The sequence below is a fragment of the Dicentrarchus labrax genome, unplaced genomic scaffold (assembly GCF_905237075.1).
Source record: "Dicentrarchus labrax unplaced genomic scaffold, dlabrax2021, whole genome shotgun sequence".
Lineage (NCBI taxonomy): Eukaryota > Metazoa > Chordata > Actinopteri > Moronidae > Dicentrarchus > Dicentrarchus labrax.
Window position 1 is genome coordinate 19,152,974 of NW_026136724.1, and position 23,621 is coordinate 19,176,594.

The 23,621-nt window shown below is 42.2% G+C and overlaps 1 protein-coding gene across 24 annotated transcripts in view; it reads left to right on the plus strand.

Annotated features, from left to right (window-relative positions):
- celf2 (cugbp, Elav-like family member 2) overlaps positions 1 to 23,621 on the plus strand; it is an 82,722-nt gene that overhangs the window by 37,972 nt on the left and 21,129 nt on the right. For 9 of the 24 annotated variants that reach the window (XM_051392964.1, XM_051392967.1, XM_051392966.1 and 6 more), the window contains exons 4-7: positions 1,721 to 1,888; positions 8,662 to 8,741; positions 17,983 to 18,225; positions 20,397 to 20,460. In XM_051392964.1, coding sequence (XP_051248924.1) covers positions 1,721 to 1,888; positions 8,662 to 8,741; positions 17,983 to 18,225; positions 20,397 to 20,460 — 555 coding nt within the window. The remainder of the gene's footprint in view (positions 1 to 1,720; positions 1,889 to 8,661; positions 8,742 to 17,982; positions 18,226 to 20,396; positions 20,461 to 23,621) is intronic. The other 15 variants (XM_051392987.1, XM_051392974.1, XM_051392976.1 and 12 more) reach the window with 3 other exon arrangements.

The window sequence follows — 23,621 nt, forward strand, 5'->3', positions numbered from 1 at the left end:
GAGGAGGAGATGGAAGCAGAGAGAGAGACGGAGAGATGTACAGTATAACAGAGAGATAGCGTTACTGGTAAATCGTGTGTTTCTTTTCACTAAACTTTTTGTGATTCTTTTCCTAATGTGTCGGAACTCAGCATGAAGCCAATTCTGCTCCAGTTTATCCCAGAATGCAAAGCTGACTCCAGATCATCCCAGAGCCGGCTTCATGAGTCTTATCACCCGCCCGCCTGCCTGTGCGCCTCGTCCGAGAAAACACAAACAGTCAATTGTAACGATATCTCCTCTTTCTTTTCTATCGACACAGAGTAAATTAATTACATTGCTGTTAGACTTGTGGTAATCTTCCTCTGGAGTGATGCACACTCACACACACACACACACACACACACACACACACACACACACACACACACACACACACACTGTGTACAAAGGAGTTAAAGCTTTTTGAAACAACACTTATCTTGGCAGCGTATCCCGACGGTTTGTTTTTTTAAACACACAAACAATTCAAACAGCAAAATAAACAAGTGCGCTATTGATTTCCCAGAGTGCAACAGACCGCTTATCTCTTTCGCCTCGCGGTAAGAGCTGACAGTTTCCTCATTAAAAATGAATTGGATTAGCATTACATTGAATGTGGTGGGAACGCATAAACACACACATACACACACACACACACACACACACACACACACACACACACACACACATTGTTTCTGCGAGCGATGAGGAGTTCGCTCTCAGCCGAAGTCACACTTAACCTCACTCACACGCACCGAAACCCCCGGCCCAAGTTTCTCACCGTTACCTGCAGCCCGCCTTGCATTCCTCGACGTTGCACCGGAGGAGGAGGGATTGTGTCAGCGAAGGAGAAAGAGAGAGAGAGAGAGAGAGAGAGAGGGAAATCCACAAGGGAGAAGGGAGGAGGATAGAGGAGGAAGAGGAGGAGAGGTGGAGGGAGGAAGAGGGTGAGAGAGAACAAGCTGGAGAGTCTCAGCGAGCAGTCGGTGTTGAAGTGATAATGAGACATTGATCAGAGCCTCGCAGATGGCATGATGAAATACATGAACTCTGTCTGTGTTCATCTCTCTCCCACTGTCTTTTTTTGTCTTTCTTCCCCTCTTTCTGTGACTGTTTCTTTTGATTTGTGTTTTGTTCTGTCTCATTCCATTTATCCACGTTTCTCGATTGTCCTGTTTTTGTTTTATCTTTTTGTATTTTGTCTTTTTATTTCGTTCTTTTTCATTCTCTTTGTTCTTGCCAATCTTTCTTTCTCCTTCACTGTTATTCTGTGTCTTGTCATTGTTATATCTTTTAGAAACAGTGAATTCCAGTGCAACGGGAAGCCTGTTCTCTGGCTACCTCCATGTAATACACAAAGATATAAATGTAGTGTTAAAGGGGTGGTTACCACTCCTCTGCAGCCTGTTAGCATAGCTTAGCTCAAAGGCTGGAAACAGAGAGAAACAGCTCGCCTGGCTCTGTACAAAGGGAACAAAATCCACCTAGAAGCACCTCTAAAACTCAATGATTAACATAGTATATATTATACTATAATGTTGTTTTACACCCTGTAAAACAGCAAGTTGTGGTCCAATCCTCTCAACTAACTCACAGCATGAAAGCAATTTTACCAGAATGTCTAACCATACAACAAATACTGTGCAGTCCTTCCCTCCATTCACACTTTTTCGTATTCTTCCTCTCCTTGGCTCCGCAGCGGTGGAAGACAGGAAGTTGTTCATCGGCATGGTGTCGAAGAAGTGCAACGAGAACGACATCCGGGTCATGTTCTCTGCGTTCGGTCAGATTGAGGAGTGCCGGATCCTCAGAGGGCCCGACGGACTGAGCAGAGGTGTGTGTCGCTCCGACTCACTTCCATCCACACGTAATACTCTTCATGTGAATATTATTACCAGAACAGCCTCCAGCAGCTGTTGCTGTTCATTGTGTCATGGCTCAAACTGAAATCCTGCAGGAAGTCTTTACTGTGTCGCTGTTCGAGTAGATTTGGCTGGTTGAAGACGGTGTCTGAGTCAATGGCTGGTGTCAGAGTAAAAGCAACTTTTCACATTAAAGTCATTTTGTTTTCATGTCCAAAAAATCTAGGAATTTATCTCATTGTCATCCTTTAAAATCTGTAACCTTAAAAAACATCATTCCAACCACTTTCTAGTTTAACCATTTATTGCGCGTTTAACATACTAAGTATTTTGCATAATCAGCAGCTCATTTGCATGTTTTCAAGCATTTTTCTCTTCACTGACTATTTACTGGAAGTTTTTTCTGAGCTGTCAATGTCACCATAAGACACTGTTTACAGTAAACTCTGGTGATTAGTGTCTCTCTGCAGCACGAAACATAAAAAACGTTTGGAGACATAAACTTCAGGAGACAGTTGGTTTTACATTTTTCTGCTTCCTTTTAAAAAACTTTCCCCATTTACCTGAAATAGCCTTTTTAAGTGGTGATCAGACTACACAATATTTTTGTCTTTTGACATGGTCACTTTTTCTTGCATGTCGGACTTTGTGTTAGACTTGCTTGCCGCACACTTGCAAGTGGTACATAGGTAATTGGGAACAAGTTGCATCAAGGCGCCTGATAGCACCAATAACGGATCTTTACATGTGTGAACACGCAGTGAAGGTGGGCCGTGTATATGTGTGTGTGCAGAGAGTGAGTAATTTAATGCTCCTGAATCAAGGGTTCATTCCTTTTCTGCTTCACTGTGTTTGCAGTTCTGTGTGGACGAGTGCCCATCGTAGAAAGTTGTCAAATTATGCAAGAGTAGGTAAAGAAATTGTGCCATGCTAGTCTTTACGTCTAAACATTGTGAGATGAACTATTTGAGGTCCAGTGTGTAATACTTAGTAGGATCTATTGGCATGAATGGAATATAATATTCATTGGTATATTTTCACTTACCGCCATATTGAACCGCCATGTTTCTTCAGCGTTATTCATGAGTTTCACAGCCACAGTAGTTTCTCCTAGACACTTGGAAGTCCTAGCTGTATTCAAATCACCACTAGATGCCACTAAATCCTACACACTGGTCCTTTAAGGCTACAGCCACAGGATACAGAAACTGCAGAAATAATTGTAATGCACTAAGAAACCAAACCAAAGAAACCAGTAAGAAACCAAAGAACAGTAGAGCTGACCCCTCAAAAATTGGTGAATCTTCTGTCTGGGTTTCATCAGTTTATCTAGTGTTTGGGCAATAAGTTACGGCGTACACATGCTCTTCTTTCCTGTAGCTTAAAATCCCTGCGATAACTCAGTGGTGCAACACTGCCTGTAGCATACCAGGACCAAAAACTGAAGTAAGAGTGATGTGCAAAGCAAACAAACCCAACAAACCAAAAATCCTTGCATGCCTCGCGTATAAAGCTTTGCATGTTACCTCCGTGAATCCGAAATTCTGGGTTGACCTGAACAGTGAAATTGAGCTTATTATTCTTCATTTTGTGTCTACTAAAAGCATTGTATCAGTTCCTGTTTTCAACCAGCTGCTTTTTGAAAATGGTTAAGATTTCCTTCAAGGTCTCTAAAGAGTCATATTAAAAAGTGAATACAAATGAACTGTAGCGACATCTTGAGGCTGTTGTGGCCACTGTGAATACATGCTTCTCCTTTTCGCTCTATATATCTCTTTTGCCTCTCTCTCTCTCTTTTTTCTCCCCCTCTTGCTCTCTCAGCCTCAGCCCCTGATCACCTGCCCCCCCCCCTTCCTCCTCTGACCTCCTAACCTCCATTCATATCCTTCACCTTCCCTGCCGTTCCAGTTTAGCCTCACCGTAAGCCAGTCCTAAGCTCTTTGATACTTCCACAGTGAGGGCTGAGGGCATTTTCAAACCGGCAGTCCAAATCAGGAGACGTGTTGCTGCTTGTTGCATTTACAGTATGTATCTGGTTGGTTATGTTTCGCACAGCAGAACTTCAATTTCAAAGCCATGTTACAGCAATCATTTTCCTTTCCTTTCCGTAAGTGGTCAGGAAAGACACAACACACAGAGGATGCGCTGTTTGATCACTGTTGTTCCTCTCATTCTTCAGGTCATATAGAAAGTAAAGCAAGTAAACATGGTCAAATTGAACTTATTAAAGACAAGGAGTCAGACACAGTGATACCAAACAATAGCTTTTTTTCAATTCCTTGCTTTGAGAAAATCTTTTTGTGATTTAACGCCAACATTTCACCAAATATTCTAATGATAAATCCAGGCATTACACAAGAAAAAGGCGAATTTCAAGATTGCAAAAATCACAGGAAATCCTTGTAATAGCAATCCTTTCCTTTTCTCAGTTTCTCAGAGAAGTAAATTATGATTTGGCCACTTAGATTTGGCGAGAAGCTGTTCCAAACTCCACAAGAGCACATTTAATCATGACTCCAAAATGTGGCATCTCAAAACTTTTAAATTGCTCCAATTGATTTGGAGAGGGGTTCGCGCTGCCTCCGCACCAGGCAAAGGCAAACAGGCTACCTGTTCAATTCATGGCATGTTGGCGTGTAATTGGCAATCATTTAGGTTACATAAAACCAAAAAATAGGCCTATTAACAAGCAGTTAAACCAGCTGGATTTATTGACTCTTGAGTTTGTCTAATGTGTTCTCCAACAAACTTGAAAATAACAACCCTAAAAATGCCCAAAGCCAAATTTCAGCGGATCATAATGTCGAAATATGACCAGCCGTAGCACTCTCAGCTGTAAACCAGCTGCCTCATCTATCAATCCAATCTCAGCTATTGTACCTCTATAAATAGTTCTTGTAGTAACACTGGGACCCCTTCTATCATCAACCATTCCTCCCCTCAAACACACACACCTGCCCAGCCCCCTCATTTCTATCTCCCCAATACTCCTTACCTCCCCCTCCCCTCTCCCCTTTGTGGTTTCTATGTGCTGAGGAGATGGAGGGGCTTTTGAAACTCTCTGTCCTCCTATTCCTCCTCCTCCTGTCACACGAGCTGTCATTGTCATTGTCACGCAGGTTCAGTGTGGATCTGTCACGTATATTTTTTTCTGTGGTTGTCGGACGTTATGGATGTTTTATTGTTGACTTGAGTCTTATTTATTTCAATGTGTCTTCTCTCTCTCCTTCTCTTCAAGGTTGTCTCTATCTAGAACCAATCTTTGCCTCAAACTAAGCAACTCAAACTCCCATGTTCCTTTGCTTCTTCAAACAGCACCACCCACCCTCTATCTATCTATTCAACCTGGCTGTCCTAGAATCCTCTCTTGCATCAATTTGTCCTCTTTTTCCCAGACATCCCACATCGGCCTCCTTCCCTCCCTTCCCGGATTCCTTCTTCCATCCCTTTTCAGCTCCTCTCTTTTGTCCTCATGAATATTTCAGATGCGATGGCCAAATCCTCGTTTCTGTAGAGCTGGTATAAACCACTTAGCAGCTGAGTAAGTCAAAGAGGAAATGCTTGTAGTCCAGCTCGGGTCTGGCTAGTAAATAAACAACCCTAGCCAGGTTGGAAAATAAATAGGTCTTTAAGGATTTCTTTGTTCCTGCGAGTCCCAGAGGCCTTCAGTCCCACCTAGCTGCGCTGCTGAGCTCCTATTAAATCGTGGTATCAATCAGAAGAGCGCTCTGCCATCCCGCTATTAATAAAATATGGATCACACCACCAGTGGATGGCTGGGCCTTGGGAGCTACCCTACTTTCATTAAAGGACTGTTTGGTTCTCCGCTGACGACAGAATGCGGCCCGCAAGGTATTTTTAGCACTGAAGCCACGTCCCATCTCTCTGCCGTGAAAAATAAGACATGCACCAACCAGCCAGAAAGCATGACTTCTAAAGTTGTTTTTTTTTTTTTCATTAACAGCTTCAACATTAATGAATCAATGTTCAGGCGCTGAGGAATTCTTTATTTAGAAGCTTCAGCAGGATCAAGCTGGAGAAACCGGCTAAAGATAGATATTTTTTTATGAGGGAAAACATTATTCTTGTGTGCCAGTTGGACACAAACCCAGGAGTTTCCATTAGATGACAACCAATGACGTTGTAGCTGACCAGTTTTATAAATAGAGTCAGGACCCATCAGGCCCAGTCTGGAGGGCTAACCCAAATGGAAGCCCCCTCCAGAACTGATCCAGTTCTGGGGCAGCGTTTCTCTGCAGAGGATGGGGCAACCTCCTGGAAAGTTAAATGACAGATTGTGGCCCGTCTAAAATAGACAGTCCCCTGAATCAGTTGAAAAAATGACCCCTTTTCAAATGTCCTATCTACAGTAATACCAGCTAGCACAGCAGCCCGGCACTGTAAAGGACACCTCGGAGTGTTTACTAGGTCAGTGCTGCAGAATCTGCTAACCTTGAGTCTCTTTTTATTACCTTCTTACAGCTCTAATGTCTCAGCAAGGCAGTTTTGAAAGATGAGTAAACTATAACTTCAAGTTGGCAAGGACATGTAAATAAAGCTGGACCAGTCTGAGACTGGATACTGTAGATATTAGTGTGACAGTCTGAACAAATGTTCCCATTCAAAGGTGGTGGAAGTAAAACATCAGCTGCGTCTTCCTGCATTGTCTTAAAATATTGGGGCCCAATTGAAGCAGATTTTGCTGTTTTAATATGAGCTTTTACATTTTAATGTTTACAATAATGGAGTTTCCCTATAAACAAATAAAAATCATATTTACATAATGTATTATTCACCAAAAGGTACTCTGCCAAGTGCTTTTCTTGCATATTTGTCCAGTGTACAAGTCTGGTTTCCACCAAGTCGGACCACTTTGGTTTGGTTGCAATAAGTAACTAAAACTACCTGGTTAAGATCAGGTAAAGATTGTAATTAGGATTAAAAGAAACTATTATTGACTTTTGGTAAAAAAATTTTGATTGGAATCAAAGTTGATAGCTTTATACACCCAAGCATTCACCTCAACCTCCTACCGAAGAGGTTTTGCAGCACTAAAACAACGCCGTGCTACTTTCAACTCTGCTTCTGACAGACAATTGAAAACCATAAACATAGGTCGTTTTTTATAATGCTGTAAATTGTTTTTGCTGGGGCAGTCTTTTGATTCTGAACTCCTGCCGAGCACCCAATTCACTGTTAAGAAGCACACTTGTCCTGTGTCTGACACGGTGTACTTAGCTTGACGCACACAGTGAGTTATCAGAAAGATTTGTCTTGCGAAAGTGGACAAAAGACATGATTATAATATTACTGTAGCGATGCGTGGCCGCTGCAAGGACATGTTCTCTGTTGTCAGGGAGAAGCCTTTGTCGGAAATCTGTGTAGTGGATGAAAGCGGGAGAGAAACTGACCATCCGTCACTCTCAGCCTCGTTCTATCACAGCAACAGCAGGCTTTTTGATAGAGGTGGAAGAGGACAATGATCGCATCTATTCCTCAACACATCTGTCCTTCCTCTCTCTCTCTCTCTCTCTCTCTCTCTCTGTTTCATTATCCATCCTCACATTTTCTCCTGTCTTTTTCCTCTCTGCCCCTTCATCCCATCCACACAGCCCGGGAGTCTATCTGATGACCCAGGCTATTAGTTTTTACCTCTATTGCCAAGCCACGAGTCAGCCAGCCGAACCTGAACGTGCGTGTGTCTCTGTGTCTGTCTGTCTGTATGTGTGTGTGTGTGTGTGTGTGTGTGTGTGTGTGTGTGAGAGAGAGAGAGCATGTGTGTAATCAGTTCAGGCCTGGCTGCGCTAACATGGCTTGGTGAGTTTGTTAGCATATTATTAGTCCGGGGGGTTGTTGAAGCACTTCTCACATTATCTCCTCTAATCACTCCCTAACCAGCCAGGCAAACACAACCTTGCATTACCCCCTACCCACAAACAGCCAATAACAAACTCCCCTAAAACTGCCTCTGGCTGCGTCCGATCTTGATTGGCTAAAATCAGTGTCAGTCACGGAGGAGGTCGACCACACCTCTTCTCATCTCTTCCTCCCTCGTCCTCGTCTCTCTGTGGATTGAATTAATATGATTTTCTATCTGACTCCCGTCTTCCCGAGCCCCTGCAGATATCTTGTCCTGGCTCGCCCCGCCCCACCCCGCCGCCGCCACATCTCTTTCCTGTTTGACAAAGAGAGAAAGAGGGCACCCAATCAGACACACAATGCAGGCCCAAATGAATTCAAATCGCTTTCATGCAAATTTGCACTGATTTACATCGTTGAATTGTTGAGAGAAGAGAGCGGTTGAATTCAGGTATGACTAATTCGGCCAGTGTGTAGGAGCGGAGAGGAAAAAATAAGAGACAGTGACAGAAAGAGACGAGGAGGAGGAGGAGGGAGGCATCAGCCAACCAATCCAAAGCCCCAGTGGTGATAGTGGTTGTCTCAGATGTCCTGTGGTGGCTGTGGATGGGGCGAGGTGGTGGGACGGGGTCTGGGGAAGGGTTGTGGTTGTCATGACACATGTGCTCGTTTTTCAGCTGTTGTTTCCACAGCGACTGAGAACACTGTTGTCCGCCTGTGAGCTGTTCTCTGTATCAATCTCTGTTTGGGTTTTTTTATAACAACGACGTGTCCAACCCTTTTGTCTTGTTTTTGTTCTTTCTTGTCTTCCCTCCTCCTCCTCCTCCTCCTCCTCCTCCTCCTGCCCTTCTGCCCTCCCCCTCCTCCCTTCCACTGTCCCACCATCCCTCCCTCCTCTCCTCCTCTCCCCTCCCTACAGGATGTGCGTTTGTCACGTTTTCCACCAGAGCTATGGCACAGAATGCAATCAAAGCCATGCACCAGTCTCAGACTATGGAGGTACTGTAACTCTTGCCCTTTCTTCAACTCTTCTCTTTCTCTCTCTGTCTCTTCAGCTCTGTTTAAACATGCACTTCACTTTTAATGTGCCAGCAATGTAATATGTCGGCCTCATGTTTGAATATCTGTAAGCCCCTGAGTCACCCCTCTGTAAAAGTCAGGAGTTACTACTCAATGTAGGTTGAACATTTTGGTCACACTTCCAGCATGGTTTGAGTCTGAACTGTTGCATTAATGTAAAGGCTCCCGCTGCACTAAGTTAAACAGAGACAGATTAAATGTGTCTTGGATTTCCTTGTTAAGGGCAGGTCAGATCAGTCAGTTTAACAGGCAAAACGCTTTTTCCAGCATGTCATCAAACAGAAATTTAACTATACTCATTTTCATCTATGCTTGGGCTGTAATTGAACTGTTTAAAAGAGAATAGAAAGGCTTTAGGAAGTCAGGTGACGTAGTATAATGAGTGATAGTCTGTGTAGGGACGAGGTCGTGGATGAATGGGTCAAGCTTTTGACTTTCACCCAGGAGACTTAATATTTGTATATTTTAAAAATGATGTTCAGTTTTCAGTTGCAGGTTGGTTAGGTTTAGGCTGCATAACTACTTGGTTAAGTTAGGAAACGATCACAACGCCAGAAACTTCTTTCTCTGACCGTGCCAAGCATACAGTAATGTATCCACGCATGTCATGTGTTGGAAGTAGCAAAGAGTGTCACCAGTGCCTTGCAAGCTAAGATTAGAAACAGATGAAATAAAAATTAACCAATTATGGACATTTTACATACGTGTCATAAAAGCCAGCAACGTTACACACTCTGAGACGGCTCCTCTCGTTTTCTTCCTCCCTGCTGACGTGATGAAATCGGTGATTTTTCTGTTTCCAGCTAGGACAAACTTTGGTAAGGTCTCAAAACCGCGACAAAAAAGCAGCACCTTTGACACAATGGGTAGGTGGTATTACAGACCTCATCAGCTGCACAGCGAACCCGGCGGTGCCGGGGACAGCTCCTTTGTGTTCCACCGGTTTTGGGGCGCCCTTGTCAACATTGTCAGGCCGGTGACAGGGCAGGATGACAGGGCTGTGATTGGGAGAGAATTACATGGTATAAGACGAGCGTGAGTGCATGTACGCTTGAGTCAAAGAGGGAGACAAAAAGTGGTAATAACAGGCTGTGTTAAAGGAAAAAGACGAGTGGCGTTCACCCCCGTAGCCCCCTCATTAGAGCTGATCATGATAATCATGGATGCCATTGATGTGCTGTGACCCTGACATGGGGAAAACGCATGCTCCTCCCTCCATCTGTCCATGTGTGTGTGTGTGTGTGTGCGAGCAGGGATTTTCTGTTTATATTGTCCCACTGCGAATATCAGTGAAGTGTCTGTGTTGATTTATGTGGCCGAGCAGCAGCAGCAGCAGCGTGTCTGTCTTTCTGAGTAGAAGGAGTGACACTCTCCTCCGACAGCGTTAGTATTAAGCTAGAATTATCCTCGCTCTGAGCAGTCGTCTGCCACAATGGGCCTGGTAAACACTGCCAGTGTCCCTTGCTTTTATCAGGCACACAGGAAAAAAAAGCCTTAAACCATAACACAACGATATTGCAGTGGACAATGGCAAAATACCTTCATTTCCATTTGAAAACAAGCTGTCTAGCCCCAGGCGGACCTAAATTGCCGCAACCGTTTGTTAATGTTCCTCAGTTTTGCAATTTAAAAGTAATTACTTCGGGTCCGTATGAGGGAATGAGGTCTGGTAAATAGAGTTTGGTTATTGTCTTGGCTCTATTGCACCCCACTGTCTTAGATAGGGCAAGATTGCGTGTTTGTGTTTGTGTGTGTGTGTGTGTGTGTGTGTGTGTGTGTGTGTGTGTGTGTGTGTGTGTGTGATCCCCGGCACGTACGCACCGCATGTCACTAGGAAAAAGGGAGGCGGCCCGGGCTGTCCATTCGTTGATGGCCCTGTCACTGTCATATCCATTCTCATTACGCTGTGACATTCAGGTACACGCTAGCACACACACACACACACACACACACACACACACACACACACACACACACTTCTCACGCGAACACACATGCTCGCTGAATGTCAGGCCGTAATGAAAGTGGATATGAGCGAGACAGGTAATTCACTGTCGAACCTCTAAAGACACACAAGGAGAGAAGTGGGTTGGCTTCATTGTGTTGCATTTGTGTTGATTTGTGCTTTACATTATTCACTCCCTTTATAAATACTCATTTAGCGCTCAGTTCCCCCTGTGCAGCGTTCCATCAACACTGATTTCTGTTTCCACCTTTCTTTTTTTCCCCCCACATGACACTGGAGGCCCACTTGCACATTATCCTGCCCTCGCTGCATGCGCACACACCCCCGCCATGAATGCACAAGCGTTCAAGCGCATGTAGACAGGAGCTTAAGTAGAGCATGAAAGAAAACAGAGCAGTGTCTGTTTAAATAGTGAACAAACACATCTGTCAACTGTAGTGAAGAGAGGAGACAGATACAGAAAGAAAATATTAGATTAGATTAATCAGGGGCTGATGGTTGTACCAGACACCATGTAAGGGTGGATGATCCCACTGGTTTTTAAACAGTCATAGTCAGTCTGACTTACAATACATAACGTTTCCACTTTAAAACTAGACCTAGAACTGGAGTTGTGTACTTACATTATCCCTAATATTTCTAACAATGGTCAAACCCCGAAAAAGCCTAATTTTATTCAGGTATCGGAACGTTTGTTACTTTCCTCTCGGTGCTATAACTTCCAGGTAACATGGTAAAGAGTTAGAGGAACACAACTAAACCTAAACATAACGTGAATAAAACTTTAATACATAACCTCATCTGCAAGCATTTCATCTGCAGTGGCGGTTGTTTAACACGAGCCAACGCTACTTCACTTCACCTTTACTGTATTTAGTCACATCTGACTCATGTATTTGCCCTCAGTTGCCAGTAGCGAGAACACTCAGTTATGTATAGTCTAATGCAGTCCAGAAATAAATCCTACTTTCAACTTTTTGATCAGTTTATAAACTGCCATTTGTGCTGCTGTTAATTGTATCATGTTATACTCACTGACATTGGGCAAAATATTAGAAATAGCACAGTACAATTCTAACTACAATGTCTAAACTGAGTATAAAGTTGACTCAGTACCTCTCTTGAAAATTTAACCTTCATAAAGACTGAATGGCGTTGTTGTATTTAACTTCAACATTTGTTTTAACTATGTGAATATAATACGATACTGTACACACTTGGTGATGTATTATTGTAATGCCGGCTGGGTATTCTGCGCAACCTTCCATGTAACTTTATTAGTATTAGTGATACATTACTACATACTTCTGTAGAAATATGGATTTCAAACAGCTGCCTTTGAAGTGTTTGGACCTATTCTAGCACTGCACAGGCTTCAGTTAAGATTTAATCATGGTGGATTTGAACAGTGCATAGTTCCAAGTATGTAATTGTCTGTGAAAGTGAAAGTTTTTGTAAGCAAAGTGTTTTTGGGACATCAGGTTGAAGCAATGTGCACACCAAGTACAGAGACTTGGCGTGCAAACTCTTTAGTTAACAGAGCCTCCTGCTTTCCCGTTAGTAGCTGAAGATCACATGGTTTGACATTTAAAGACTATGTGAGTGGTAAGCAGATGAAATGGAGAAGGTTCAGAGCACATAAACTCTCTTGAAAGCTATGAGAGATTGATTTTCAAGGTAATCGGACCGGAGCTTATAAGTTCAGTATGCGCGTGTGCGTTTAAGCATTTTGGGAAAGATGGGAAGCGATGTGTAAAACTCTCTTCACGGTTGTCTCAGAGAGTTGGCTTCAGGGAGTGTAGTCGGGTTTATTAGCTGAGTGAACTCCTGGTTAAGTCGATCACAAGTCTGTAACTTCTGTCACAGACAAAAGTTGGAGTTTTCTTGTGTGTGGACAGTGAGACGAGGTCAAATCACAGCCGGAAGAAGGTGCTGAGGTGTACTTTCACCGCATGACAAATGATCCATATGGTGTAATTATATAATTATACATTTAGATACTATAATTATGCCAGGTGCTTATTGCCATGTCTGCAGTGTAATGAGAGACTATAGGTTGTCACGCTGTCAGCCTACAAAGATCTGTCTGTCAATCACAGGTGTAGTGTGATGTCAGCACAGAAGAAATGTGATTGGATGACTTTTAAAGGAAGGGACAATCAGCCTGCTAAATAATGACATCCATATCTCAGTTCCTTCAATGATCCAAACTTAAAGACATGTAAAGATGTAAAGATATGTATCCAAGTATGGCATTTTTGTGTAGAAGCTTTGTCAAACATTGTAAGAAACAGACAAAAATAACAGAGAGGAGTGTTTTCCCTGTAGAAACATCTCCTGGTGAGAAAGGTTCCTGTGAGACTTCGAGCACTTTATTTTCTTAAGATGTGAAAGTTGTGCAACAGGGGAGACGGTCTGCAGCTAAATATCACTATACTGAAATAGCATCAAAAAGAAATCGATGCTACACCACCAGCATCGAGTTAATGACATGCTATTTTAAAAACATATGAAATCAGAGACCATTTAGGACAAAACAGTAACAACTTTTTTATGACAACAAATTAGCATTCTTATGAGATAGCATTATTCGTCTCTTATTAATAACTTCAGAATATTCTTGTGTGTTAACAATCTACAAGGGTCTCATGAAATATTTTGGTGCCCATAGAGAGGAGAAGTCATCACGTTGCCCCCTGCTGTTTGTGTTCAAAAGTGGACAATTCAAAGCAAATCAGATGGATTGCAAATTTAGTTTAACACAACATGAGGTGTAATTGCGCCCAGCGGCAGGGTTTTCACAGACGCCCATCAGCAACAAATACCTATAACCATTAGTTTGTCAGATATTCTAAAATGGACCAAAAAAGTTCCTAGTCCGGTGATAACACGTGCTTCCTGCCTTCGGTGCTTTAGAAAAGTGACTCAGAGGCTGTTCATTTTAGAAAATCTAAATATACTGTACATCAGATTTTTGCAGGAGTTATCTGAATTGTGAGCTCAGAAACTCAGAAAACAAAGTCCTATTTTAAGCTAATGGAATGGGTTTATAAGCATATTTTCTCATATTTCTCTGAGTTCATTCTCTCTTGCTTATTAAAATTGTAATCCTAAAGATTTCAGTCCTGGTTTATCCGTCAACACTGCAGCAAACACCCAGAAGAAGCAACTTTGTCAAAAATACATCAAAAAAGTAACTGGTGTATCTGTTTGCAGTGCAGCCTAACAAACTCATGGTGTATTAATAAAGAACCCGGTCAATAATTTGACTTTTTCCATCATAGTATGAGTAGCCTCGATCTGATTTGATTCTGCACACGTTTTCCACACAACAGCAGGACTTTTTACCTATGTTTGCTGCAATATTTAAAACCGATCTGCTGTCAAAAAAACTTTAAAACGTGGTAACCTTTGTGAAGCAGCAGCATTAGCAGTAACTTAATCCAGCTCTGATATGGCAATAGTGAGGTCCAATTAAAAACAGTAATGTTGGATTGTATGCTGCATCCTTTCCTGGAAATCCCTTCTGTTTATGAAGGCAATTTGAATCTACCACAGGAATGGCGGACTCCGCCACTTACCATGAAAACTACTATATAGAGAGGTCATTACAGAATTTCTGCTATTGCAGACAATAGTCTAAAAAGGGGTTTGATTTGTGAAAATCATGGGCATAATGTTTTAAAGAAGCATGTAACCCTTTGGCTTTTGTGAAAACTAAAAAACCACCTCATTTAGAAATACATGGTTTTCCATGGACAGTGATGTTGTTTCATCTCACTCGTGGCTCATTAGCACTATAGTCACACAGTGTTTGATATATGAAAGTTCAAGCTGTTACTAATCTATGATGAATTATTAAAAATGCCCCTACGGTAAAATCAACGATGATTTGTTTCTTTGAGCGAAACCAACAGATGGCAAAAGCTGCCAATTTCCCTCCGTGTGTTTTCATCATTTAAGGGCAAAGTTGACCAACCAGTCAATCGCCTGAAAAACTTTAAAGTGCCTCCCAGTTTGCAGTGAGAACCAGCAGCAAGTGTAGAGGCCCCTCGCCTTCGGCCCCTCTCCCAGGGCAGGACTCTCATTCTGGGCTGCATTTCCCCCTGCTCGCTGGGTGTCAGCTGGAGTAATGAGATATTTAGCAGAGAGGGATAGGGAGCTCCTGTCTCAAGGGGAATCGACTGCAGCGGCGCGGCCTCAGACTGACACTCTCCCTCCGAATGCAATTCTCCCATCGTCTCCTCTCCTTTATCTGTCGGCGGTCAGAATAAAGAGGGAAAATGACTGGTGGAGAAGCGGAGTAAATATGGCCGAGTCGCCGTCAGACAGGAGACATGCTCATTCAGCTGATAAAGTCGAGCCCCAGCCCACAGAGGAGGGGTTGTCTGGTCACACACACGGAAACACACACGGACAAGCATCCAGGTACACTGTGGAAAAGCGGTTTCAGCGTCAGCCTTAAAATTGAACATTGGTTAAATTATGCCTCAGGTTGTTTTCACTCTCTTTATGTGCAGGCTTATTGCATTGTCACTGCATATCTTAGCAAGCTGTGTTACATATTATAATTTTCAGGATGAGTTTGGATACTCAGAAATGCCAATATTCGGCATGTGAGCGGCATTTGTACAGGTTCAAGGACACAAAAGCATTCATGGACTTTCTCATTCCCTGTCTGAGATGAATATGTTTAGAGTTTTAGCACTACAGTTCCCATCATGCTCTGGGAGATTCAGACTGAAAGTGTAATGTCGCCACTGAGTCTGTGAGTTAACTGTGGATGCTGGCAAAAATCGACACCATGGAAAGTTATGCTGAGTTAAAGGTGCGATTTTTGGCACAAAAAAATGCTTCACTGCTTGTTAAATGAACTTGACACTTAAACTTAAAAATATTAAGTGCGGCCGACGGTTTTGATGTCATATTGTCAAGAGATGATAGTCCTGTTTGCTTTGCAATTATATTTTATCTTCCTGTAGAGTAGCTCTTAATGTAATGGCGGTGGTACCATGAGGGCTTGTGCTGTCAGCTTTAATTCGCCATCAATTAGCTGATGAAACTTGTAGGTAAAGACTAGGGATATAGACTAAAGGGAATATTATGTCTTAATGAGAATCCAAAATAACTAGTGACAATTGCTCTTATCATTGAATCATTAAAAATTATTTGACAACAATTTTGGTAATTGTTTTATTGTTTAAGTCATTTATCTGGCATGCTAAGAGCTTGCTGCTTCAAGCTTTTAAAATGGGAGGATGTGCCTCTTTTCTCTGTTTTATATCACCGTAAACTGAACATATTTGAGTTTTGGAGACAGCAAGAAATATGAGGATATCACCATCGGCACTGGGAACTTCTTGGAGGGCATTTTTAAAAGTTTTTTGACACTTTATGAATAAAATAATAAATAAAAAAGTGATTAGATGCAGCCTTACTAAGATATATATATATATATATAGGAAAGACCCAAAACAAGCCTCCATCATTAAAGTTTCCTTAAACTAAAAGAAAGACTTCTTGAGAGTTTGAATTCAAATATGATGCATGCTGGGAAGTATGATAATTCCAAACTTTCTGATCATCAGTATAAGTTCTGATAAAAGGAGTTGATTTGAAGATTTTACTGAATCATACATACTGAGCCACAGCCTCTGTCACATGCACTTACACGTATGTGTACACATAGTCACACTTAACATTCATCCACATGCGCGCACACACCTGACATATATCACAGCTCCGACTGCGTGCTGCGCTATCTGCAAAGTAGCCAAATCCCTCCTCTCCCCCGCCGAGTGCGGATCGTGCCTCAAACTAAATGTTTCAATCAAAAGGTTTTTATTCTCCTGTGGCAGATTGCCTTTGTTTCGAACGGATTTGCCCCTAGTTAGACTTTGATTGCAGCGTGTGAGTAATGGTGTGGTGTGATATATTATGACTCGTTTCAGCTTCATTGTGTTTCAGCCGTCGCTGCAACTTTCATCCGGAGCGTTGTTTTGTTTTTTTTTTATCATTTTTTGTGTGTGACTGTTCATTCATCTCTTTCTCTCTGTCTCTCTCTTTCTCACACACACACACACACACACACACACACACACACACACACACACACACACACACACACTGCTTCTCTGAGGAATAAAAATTTGGACAATTAGATTAGCTGATTGTCCAGATCTCTAAATCTTCCTCTTGCCCTCTCAACCCTTTTCTGGTCATCCCAATCAATGTCTCTCTCTCTCTCTCTCTCTCCACACACACACACACACACACACACACACACACACACACACACACACACACACACACACACACACACACACATCAAGTCTCTCTTCATATGAGATGATGAAATAGTTGGAGAACTCAGGAAATCTGTTTCTGGTGAAACCGTTCTGGACTCAGAGATAACTGAGCCCTTGTGGGGGAAAGAAGAAAGCCCACTGGCTTTAGAGTCAAGTTTCCTGTGTGACTCTGTGTGTGTGTGTGTGTGTGTGTGTCCTGTGTCACTGAATGTGTGTGTGTGTGAGAGAGAGAGAGAGAGATCATTTTATAAGACAGTTTTAATTAAGAATAGATTTCTTTTTGCTCTCTTTGCTGATGTAAAGTTTCTTAATACAAAGATGTGTGTTGATTGGTCTTGTGTTACTGTACTCTTGTGAGTCCTTCTAAGTGTGTGTGTGTGTGTGTGTGTCCTTTCCCCCACCATCATTAAAACCTTAATTTTCCTGCTTTCATTACAATATATTAATCATCTTTATGTGAAGGTGTGTTTTCTACCTGCTACCACTGTATATTTTACTTACTTTTTTTAAGTGTGTGCACAAACCTGATTCCCTTTTTCTCTTCTTTTTCCTATTCCCCCCCTTTCTTTACCTGTCCTTTCTTCCTCATCCTCCTCTTCTTGCCTTCTCTCTCTTCTTGTCTCCTCTTTAACCATTATCTCTCTCATCTCCCTTCTTGTCTTTCCATTTCCTCTCTTCCTTTTCCTACTTACTCTTTCCTCTCTCTCTCTCTCTCTCTCTCTCTCTCTACTTCCCTCTCCTCTCTTCTTTCTTTTTCCACTCCCTTCCTCTTCTCTCCTGTCTTGTGTCCTCTCCTTTCCTCATCTTTCTCCTCTCATCTTCCTTTTTCATCTCTCCCCCTCTTCCCCCTCTCCCTCCTTCCGCCTCCTCTTCCTCCCCCCTGCAGGGCTGCTCGTCTCCCATCGTGGTGAAGTTCGCCGACACGCAGAAGGACAAGGAGCAGCGGCGTCTGCAGCAGCAGCTGGCGCAGCAGATGCAGCAGCTCAACAGTGCGACCACCTGGGGGAGCCTGACGGGCCTGGGCGGCCTCACCCCGCAGTATCTGGCTGTAAGGAGAGCCGCCGCGTCGCCCACCTCCACCATCACCTCCTCCACCCCTTACTGCAGCCCCATGGCCAACGCCGCCGCAGTCAGTGCCCCAATCGAAAACATCCAACTTGAAAAATCCCCAAATACTCTCACTGGCCCCCTGTTTCCCCCTCCCTTCTTCCATTTGTTCTGTAATTCCTTCTTTAGCCCTGTCATTGTTCCTCTCCTCCATCCTCCTCTTGGGATTGCAGCTTAGTGAGGAAATGAGGTCTCTGAATGGGGTTTGTGGCTGCCAGAAGCCAATAATATATGTTTAATATCTCCACCCAGAAAAAGATGCACTAATACGGCGTCTTTTCCTGTATTTCACTCTTATTTAGACCATGAAAAACTGTCATGAAATTCTCAATGCAAGGACAAATTCGAGATTTCAAAGTAATAATCAATCATCAATAACAATTTTGTAATCTTTAGCTCCTAAAAACTATCCTTTATGTGCTACTAATTTGCTACAGCAAATACCTTTTTGAAAGAAATGTAATTCTGCCTGGATGAAATTGTTAAATAATCTAAAATTATAGTGAGGAGATGTTTTTTTAATGAACATAAGTCCAAACATTCACTGATTGCATTTTCCACTTGTTTTCCCTGTCAGCTAAAACATGAGAAACATCTTCTGCTTATGTTACGGCCACTCAAAGCAGTCTCTGTTAAAGTTCGGGAAAGATTGTGGTCATGGGACAGGAGTTATTTGCTCTTTCAATATTTAACCAAACCCACAATCTTTCCCTAACCCTAGCCAAAGTGGTTTTGTGGCTTTAACCTAACAACATGACGGATGAGAACTCCAGCCGTCTGCCCTTTCAGTCTGCTACAAGAGCGTAGCACTTTATGGACTGAAAAAGTGTCCAGTGAACATTTCCTTCAAATATGTACTTGACAAAACCATTTAGTGGTATATAAATATAATTTACAGACCTCTTTGGACTTCTTTCCTATGCTGCAAATGTTCGTTGTTCAATGAAAACTACTGCATCTCCAGATTTGGTTCACCTAAACTGAAGTAGGTTTTTTTTATTGTTTGACACTTGTTAAGCTAAATAAATCATTTAGAAACCCATTAGATGAACAGCACAATGTTGTTCTAACAAAGCTAAAAGCAGCAAGGTTTCTTTCAGCTCATGAAGAATTTACCTTTTGGAGATACATGGTTTTCACAGAACAGCGACAATGGAAACAGTAGCTGAGAGTGTTTACAGTAATTGTTTGAATGTATTTTGAAGTTGTGGTAAATTTAAATTTTGTGTGGGATTAAACAAATATATTATTTGGCTTTGGACAGTATGGAACCCCTGGGAGTCCACTGATCCCCAGTTTGAGAAATCCTGCCGTAGAGGCTCAGGTGCACAACATCTGAGCCTCTCTGGTTGATGTGTTGATTATTATTTGTTATAAAGTAGGGTTCAGAAACCTCATTCTCTCCCTTTGTCCCTGCAGTCCTTTGCCTTTCCAGAGCCTCATACTCACAGGACTCCTCTTGTTGAAAGTCTCGGCACTAACCTTTGACTCATTGCTCTTCAGTTTCTAAATTAACTGCCCAAAAAAAAAAAAAAAAACACATCTCAAAAGTCTGGGATTCGATTCTCAATTTGTTTGATCCTAAGTGCAATTAGCACCTGTCTATTCAATGAGGGAAAACAGAGCTCAGACAAACATCCCTCCTTTACTGGATATTGATTTATTTTTGGAAAAAAAAACATTTGAGATAAAAACTGTTTTGTGAATTGGGCTCCCAGATTTTTATGCTCTTTCAATCCCTTTTCTCAGTCTTTTGAAAAGATTAAGCTCTATTCTGGAAGAAGAAAAAAAATGACACACACAATAGAAACAAGATGTTAATTTGCTGTTAATTCAAGTCTTTGAAGGATGAGTTTTTGACAGCATCAGTATTCCACTTTTGTTTTGGAATCTAATTAGTCGGCTAGATTAGAGCTTTCATGCTCAACTTGTCTGGAAGAATCATGGTGGAATACAAACAGTGTTTGCTTAGAGGAGAGATCAAACTATATTAGCAGCTCATTTACTCATCGAGCACTGAGGCAAAAACCACATTGCTAACCCGCTCATTACGAGTTTAGCTTCCCAGTGTAGCATTGTATAGACATGTATTAAGCTTTCGTTATACACCCAGCTCACTTTGTTTCTCCCTCTTCTTTTTTCTCTGACTTCTCCTCCTCTCTCTTTCTTGCTTTCTTTCTTTATTGCCATCAGTTGCTTCAGCAGGCAACCTCCTCTGGAAACCTAGGAGCCTTCAGCGGGATCCAGCAGATGGCCGGTGAGTCAAAAAACAGTTGATACACTCCCCTGAAACCACGATATACGACGGCAATAGACTCTTTGTTGCGCCTCTCTGTTATTTTTTTTTTTTCACAGACTTCTAAAAGAGGACCAAAGAGCATAACAGATGAACTCGCGTGGCAGAGTAAAGAGAGATCTTTGCCCTGAAGATTTATTAACTGTTGCTAAGAATTGTCTTGATCTTTTAATGAGGCCAGACAAGAGTTGTGCCCTGGGCGTGTAACAGTGGCACCGTGGCTTTGCAGGGATGGATGAATCAGAGAAAGGAGGGAAGAAAGAGAAAAAGGGAGTGGAGAAAATTGTTTAAAGTGGGCTCCTTTGGTGGATATCTTGTACTGCTGGCTGGCGCCATCTACTGCTCTCTCACTGTGGAGGGTCCCTGTGATTTTTCATCTGCATCTCCATAATTCCTTTCAAGAGTATCTGCAGGTTCAAGGCAAACTCAAGCCTTTTATAGATACAAGACCTCAGTTTAAAGCCAATTTAAAGAAGGAAATAAATAAAGCCAATAAAATCAGCCTATTGTGCATTAAATGCAGCCAGTGAATGTCCTCAAACTCTAAATGGGTTGAATACGAAAAGGACACAAGGAAATAGGAAATAAAGTGGTAAGGGACAGTCCAATTCTCCAAAGGGAAGCTGATGCAATAAAAAATGCATATTGTATTAACCCAGTTTTGTGTTAATCTAAGCCTTGAGCATACCAAGAAGGCTCCTATTAAATGTTGAACAAGATAAAATCTCTGTCTTTAAGAAATATAATTTTAGGGCTTTAAATTTTGGTTATTTAAGAGTTTCAGAGACCCGTGGATACTCGCTCCTCATCATCTCTCTTTCCATTAAACTCTTCTCCTCTTTCTCACCACTCTCTTTTCTCTTTTCTATTTATTTTAAGCCTCTTTTTGCAGATACTCTTGCACCTCCCACCCTCTTCAATCACAGTTTCTTCATCTCACCTTTACGCCTCCTTCCAGCCTTCACACTCTGTCTGTTCTTCCCTCCTTCTCTCTTCTTCTCCTATTCTTCTGTGAGTTTCTTAGTAAGGTGTCAGCTCTTAATTTTACGCTGTTTAGTCAGTTGACGCGGGGAAACAGGATAAAGAAATTGCCAAGAAACAATAACAGCTCAGAGTGTGATGGGAGTTTTTTAAAGTGGCGAGCCCCGTCATGTATCCTCCAGTTTTTCTGTCGCGTTCCCTTGAGTTACAGTGCCTCGCAATTTCCCTGTGGCTGATTTAAATTTTTGCTCACTCTGCTGTTGAGCTCAAACACACATTTCCTTACAAACACACACTCGCCCGGATAAATAGGCTCTGGGATTTGGAACCGAGGGTGAGTAACGGTGTCTGAATCTGGAGATCTGTTGGTCCTCCATCTGCGATAGAGAGAGAGAGAGAGCGAGTGAGCATTAGTGATTGGCAGGAGATGTGACACAGCTGAATGACATCTGGTCCCAGTCTTTAACACGAGGAGCTGCAGAGCTGAGAGGCTTCAATTACACCAATGAGCATTCAATTAGACGCAGCCAACGCCAGCCTGGTGCAGCCCAGCTCTGCCATACAGGCTGCACGGAGCGCGCTCACACACACACACACACACACATACACAAACACACACACACACTCACAGTCGCTCGCACACTCACGTACCATCTGCACAGCCCGGATACTCCGACTCTGATGTGGGAAGTAGATTGTATTTGTCTCATACTGTCTCTCTTTCTTCGCCTTCTCTCTCTTTTTTCCCTCTCTGTGCGGCTTCAGCTCGACTTTATTCCCCTCTAACCCAGTTATTTTTATCTCCTGCCTGCTCCCTTTCTCCTTATAACTGTCTCGAAAATGTATGTTCAATGAGGCAGATAACCTTTGACAAATGCAAGTAAGAATTGGTGTAGAGCTACTTTGAGAGAGAGGGGGCGAAAAGAGGTAGCATGGAGAGCGAGGGGGAGAGAAAGAGAGTCGCTGTGGAGTTGTCTTTGTCGTCAGCTTGGAGAAAAGAAAGGGATTGGAAAAATAGACAAGAAAAGAGGAAAAGAAGAAAAAGAGGGTAAGGAAAAGATAGAAGAGGTAGGAAAGGAAAAAGGAAAAAGAAATGAGAGGATAAAAGAAAAGGGGAAAAAAGAGGAGAGAGAAATTGGAAAGGAGGAAATTAATAAAAGGGAATGAGGAGGAATTAGGCTTGGAAGATGTGGGCAAAGGAAGGAAGGAAGGAAGGAAATAAAGAAAGGAAATAAAAGAGAGTGAAAATGGGAAAAAAAAAAAAAGGAAAGGACACAAAGGGAAACACAATGGTAAATAGGGGATGGAATGGGTAAAGGGAAAGGAAGGAAAAAGAAAGTGAAGGAAATTAAACAAATGGTAAAACAGGGGACCAAAGGGGGGGAACAAACTACCAGGAAAGAAAACCAGAGGAAATTAGAGGAAATGGGATGGAAGGGAAATGAGACAGACAAAAGAAAAGGCAGAGCAAGGAAGCAAAGACGATGAAAAGAAAGGGAAAGAAAGTGACAATGGGAACGGTCGAAGGGTCGGGAAAAGAAAGAGGGAAAGGTCAAATAAATGAAAGGAAAAAAGGGGAAAAGATAGAAAAGCAAACATGAAAACTGAGAAGACAAGAAAAAGAAGGGGAAATGAATAAAATAAGAAGGGGAGGTGAAGGAGAAATGAAGGAAAGGAAGAACAAAGACAGGAAAGGCAAGGAATAGGAAGCTGGGAGTGGGAAGGGAAGACAGAACAGGAAATTAAAGGGGAAAAGAAAGGGAAGGACACAACAAAAATGGAAAGAGGCAGGGAAAGAAGAGCAGAGAAAATGAAAGGAAAAAGGAGGAAATGGAAGAGAAGAAATTAAGAAAAGGAAGGGGAGGCAAGATTGGTAAAAGAAGGAGGAAAAGAAAAATACAATGAAGAGGATTAAAGGAAAACAGGAAGTGTAAAAGGAAGGAAAGGAAGCAGGGAAAAAGAATAGGAATTAAGCAGAAGGAATACAGGAATAGGGAAGGCAGAAAGAAAGAGATAAACAAAGAGATAAAGGAAATAAATAGAGAAAAAAAGACAAGGAAAACAGGAATGAAAGGAAGGGCAGCCAAGGTGAAGGAAGTGAAGGGAAGACAATGACTATTTGTTTGCACCGTGAACGCACT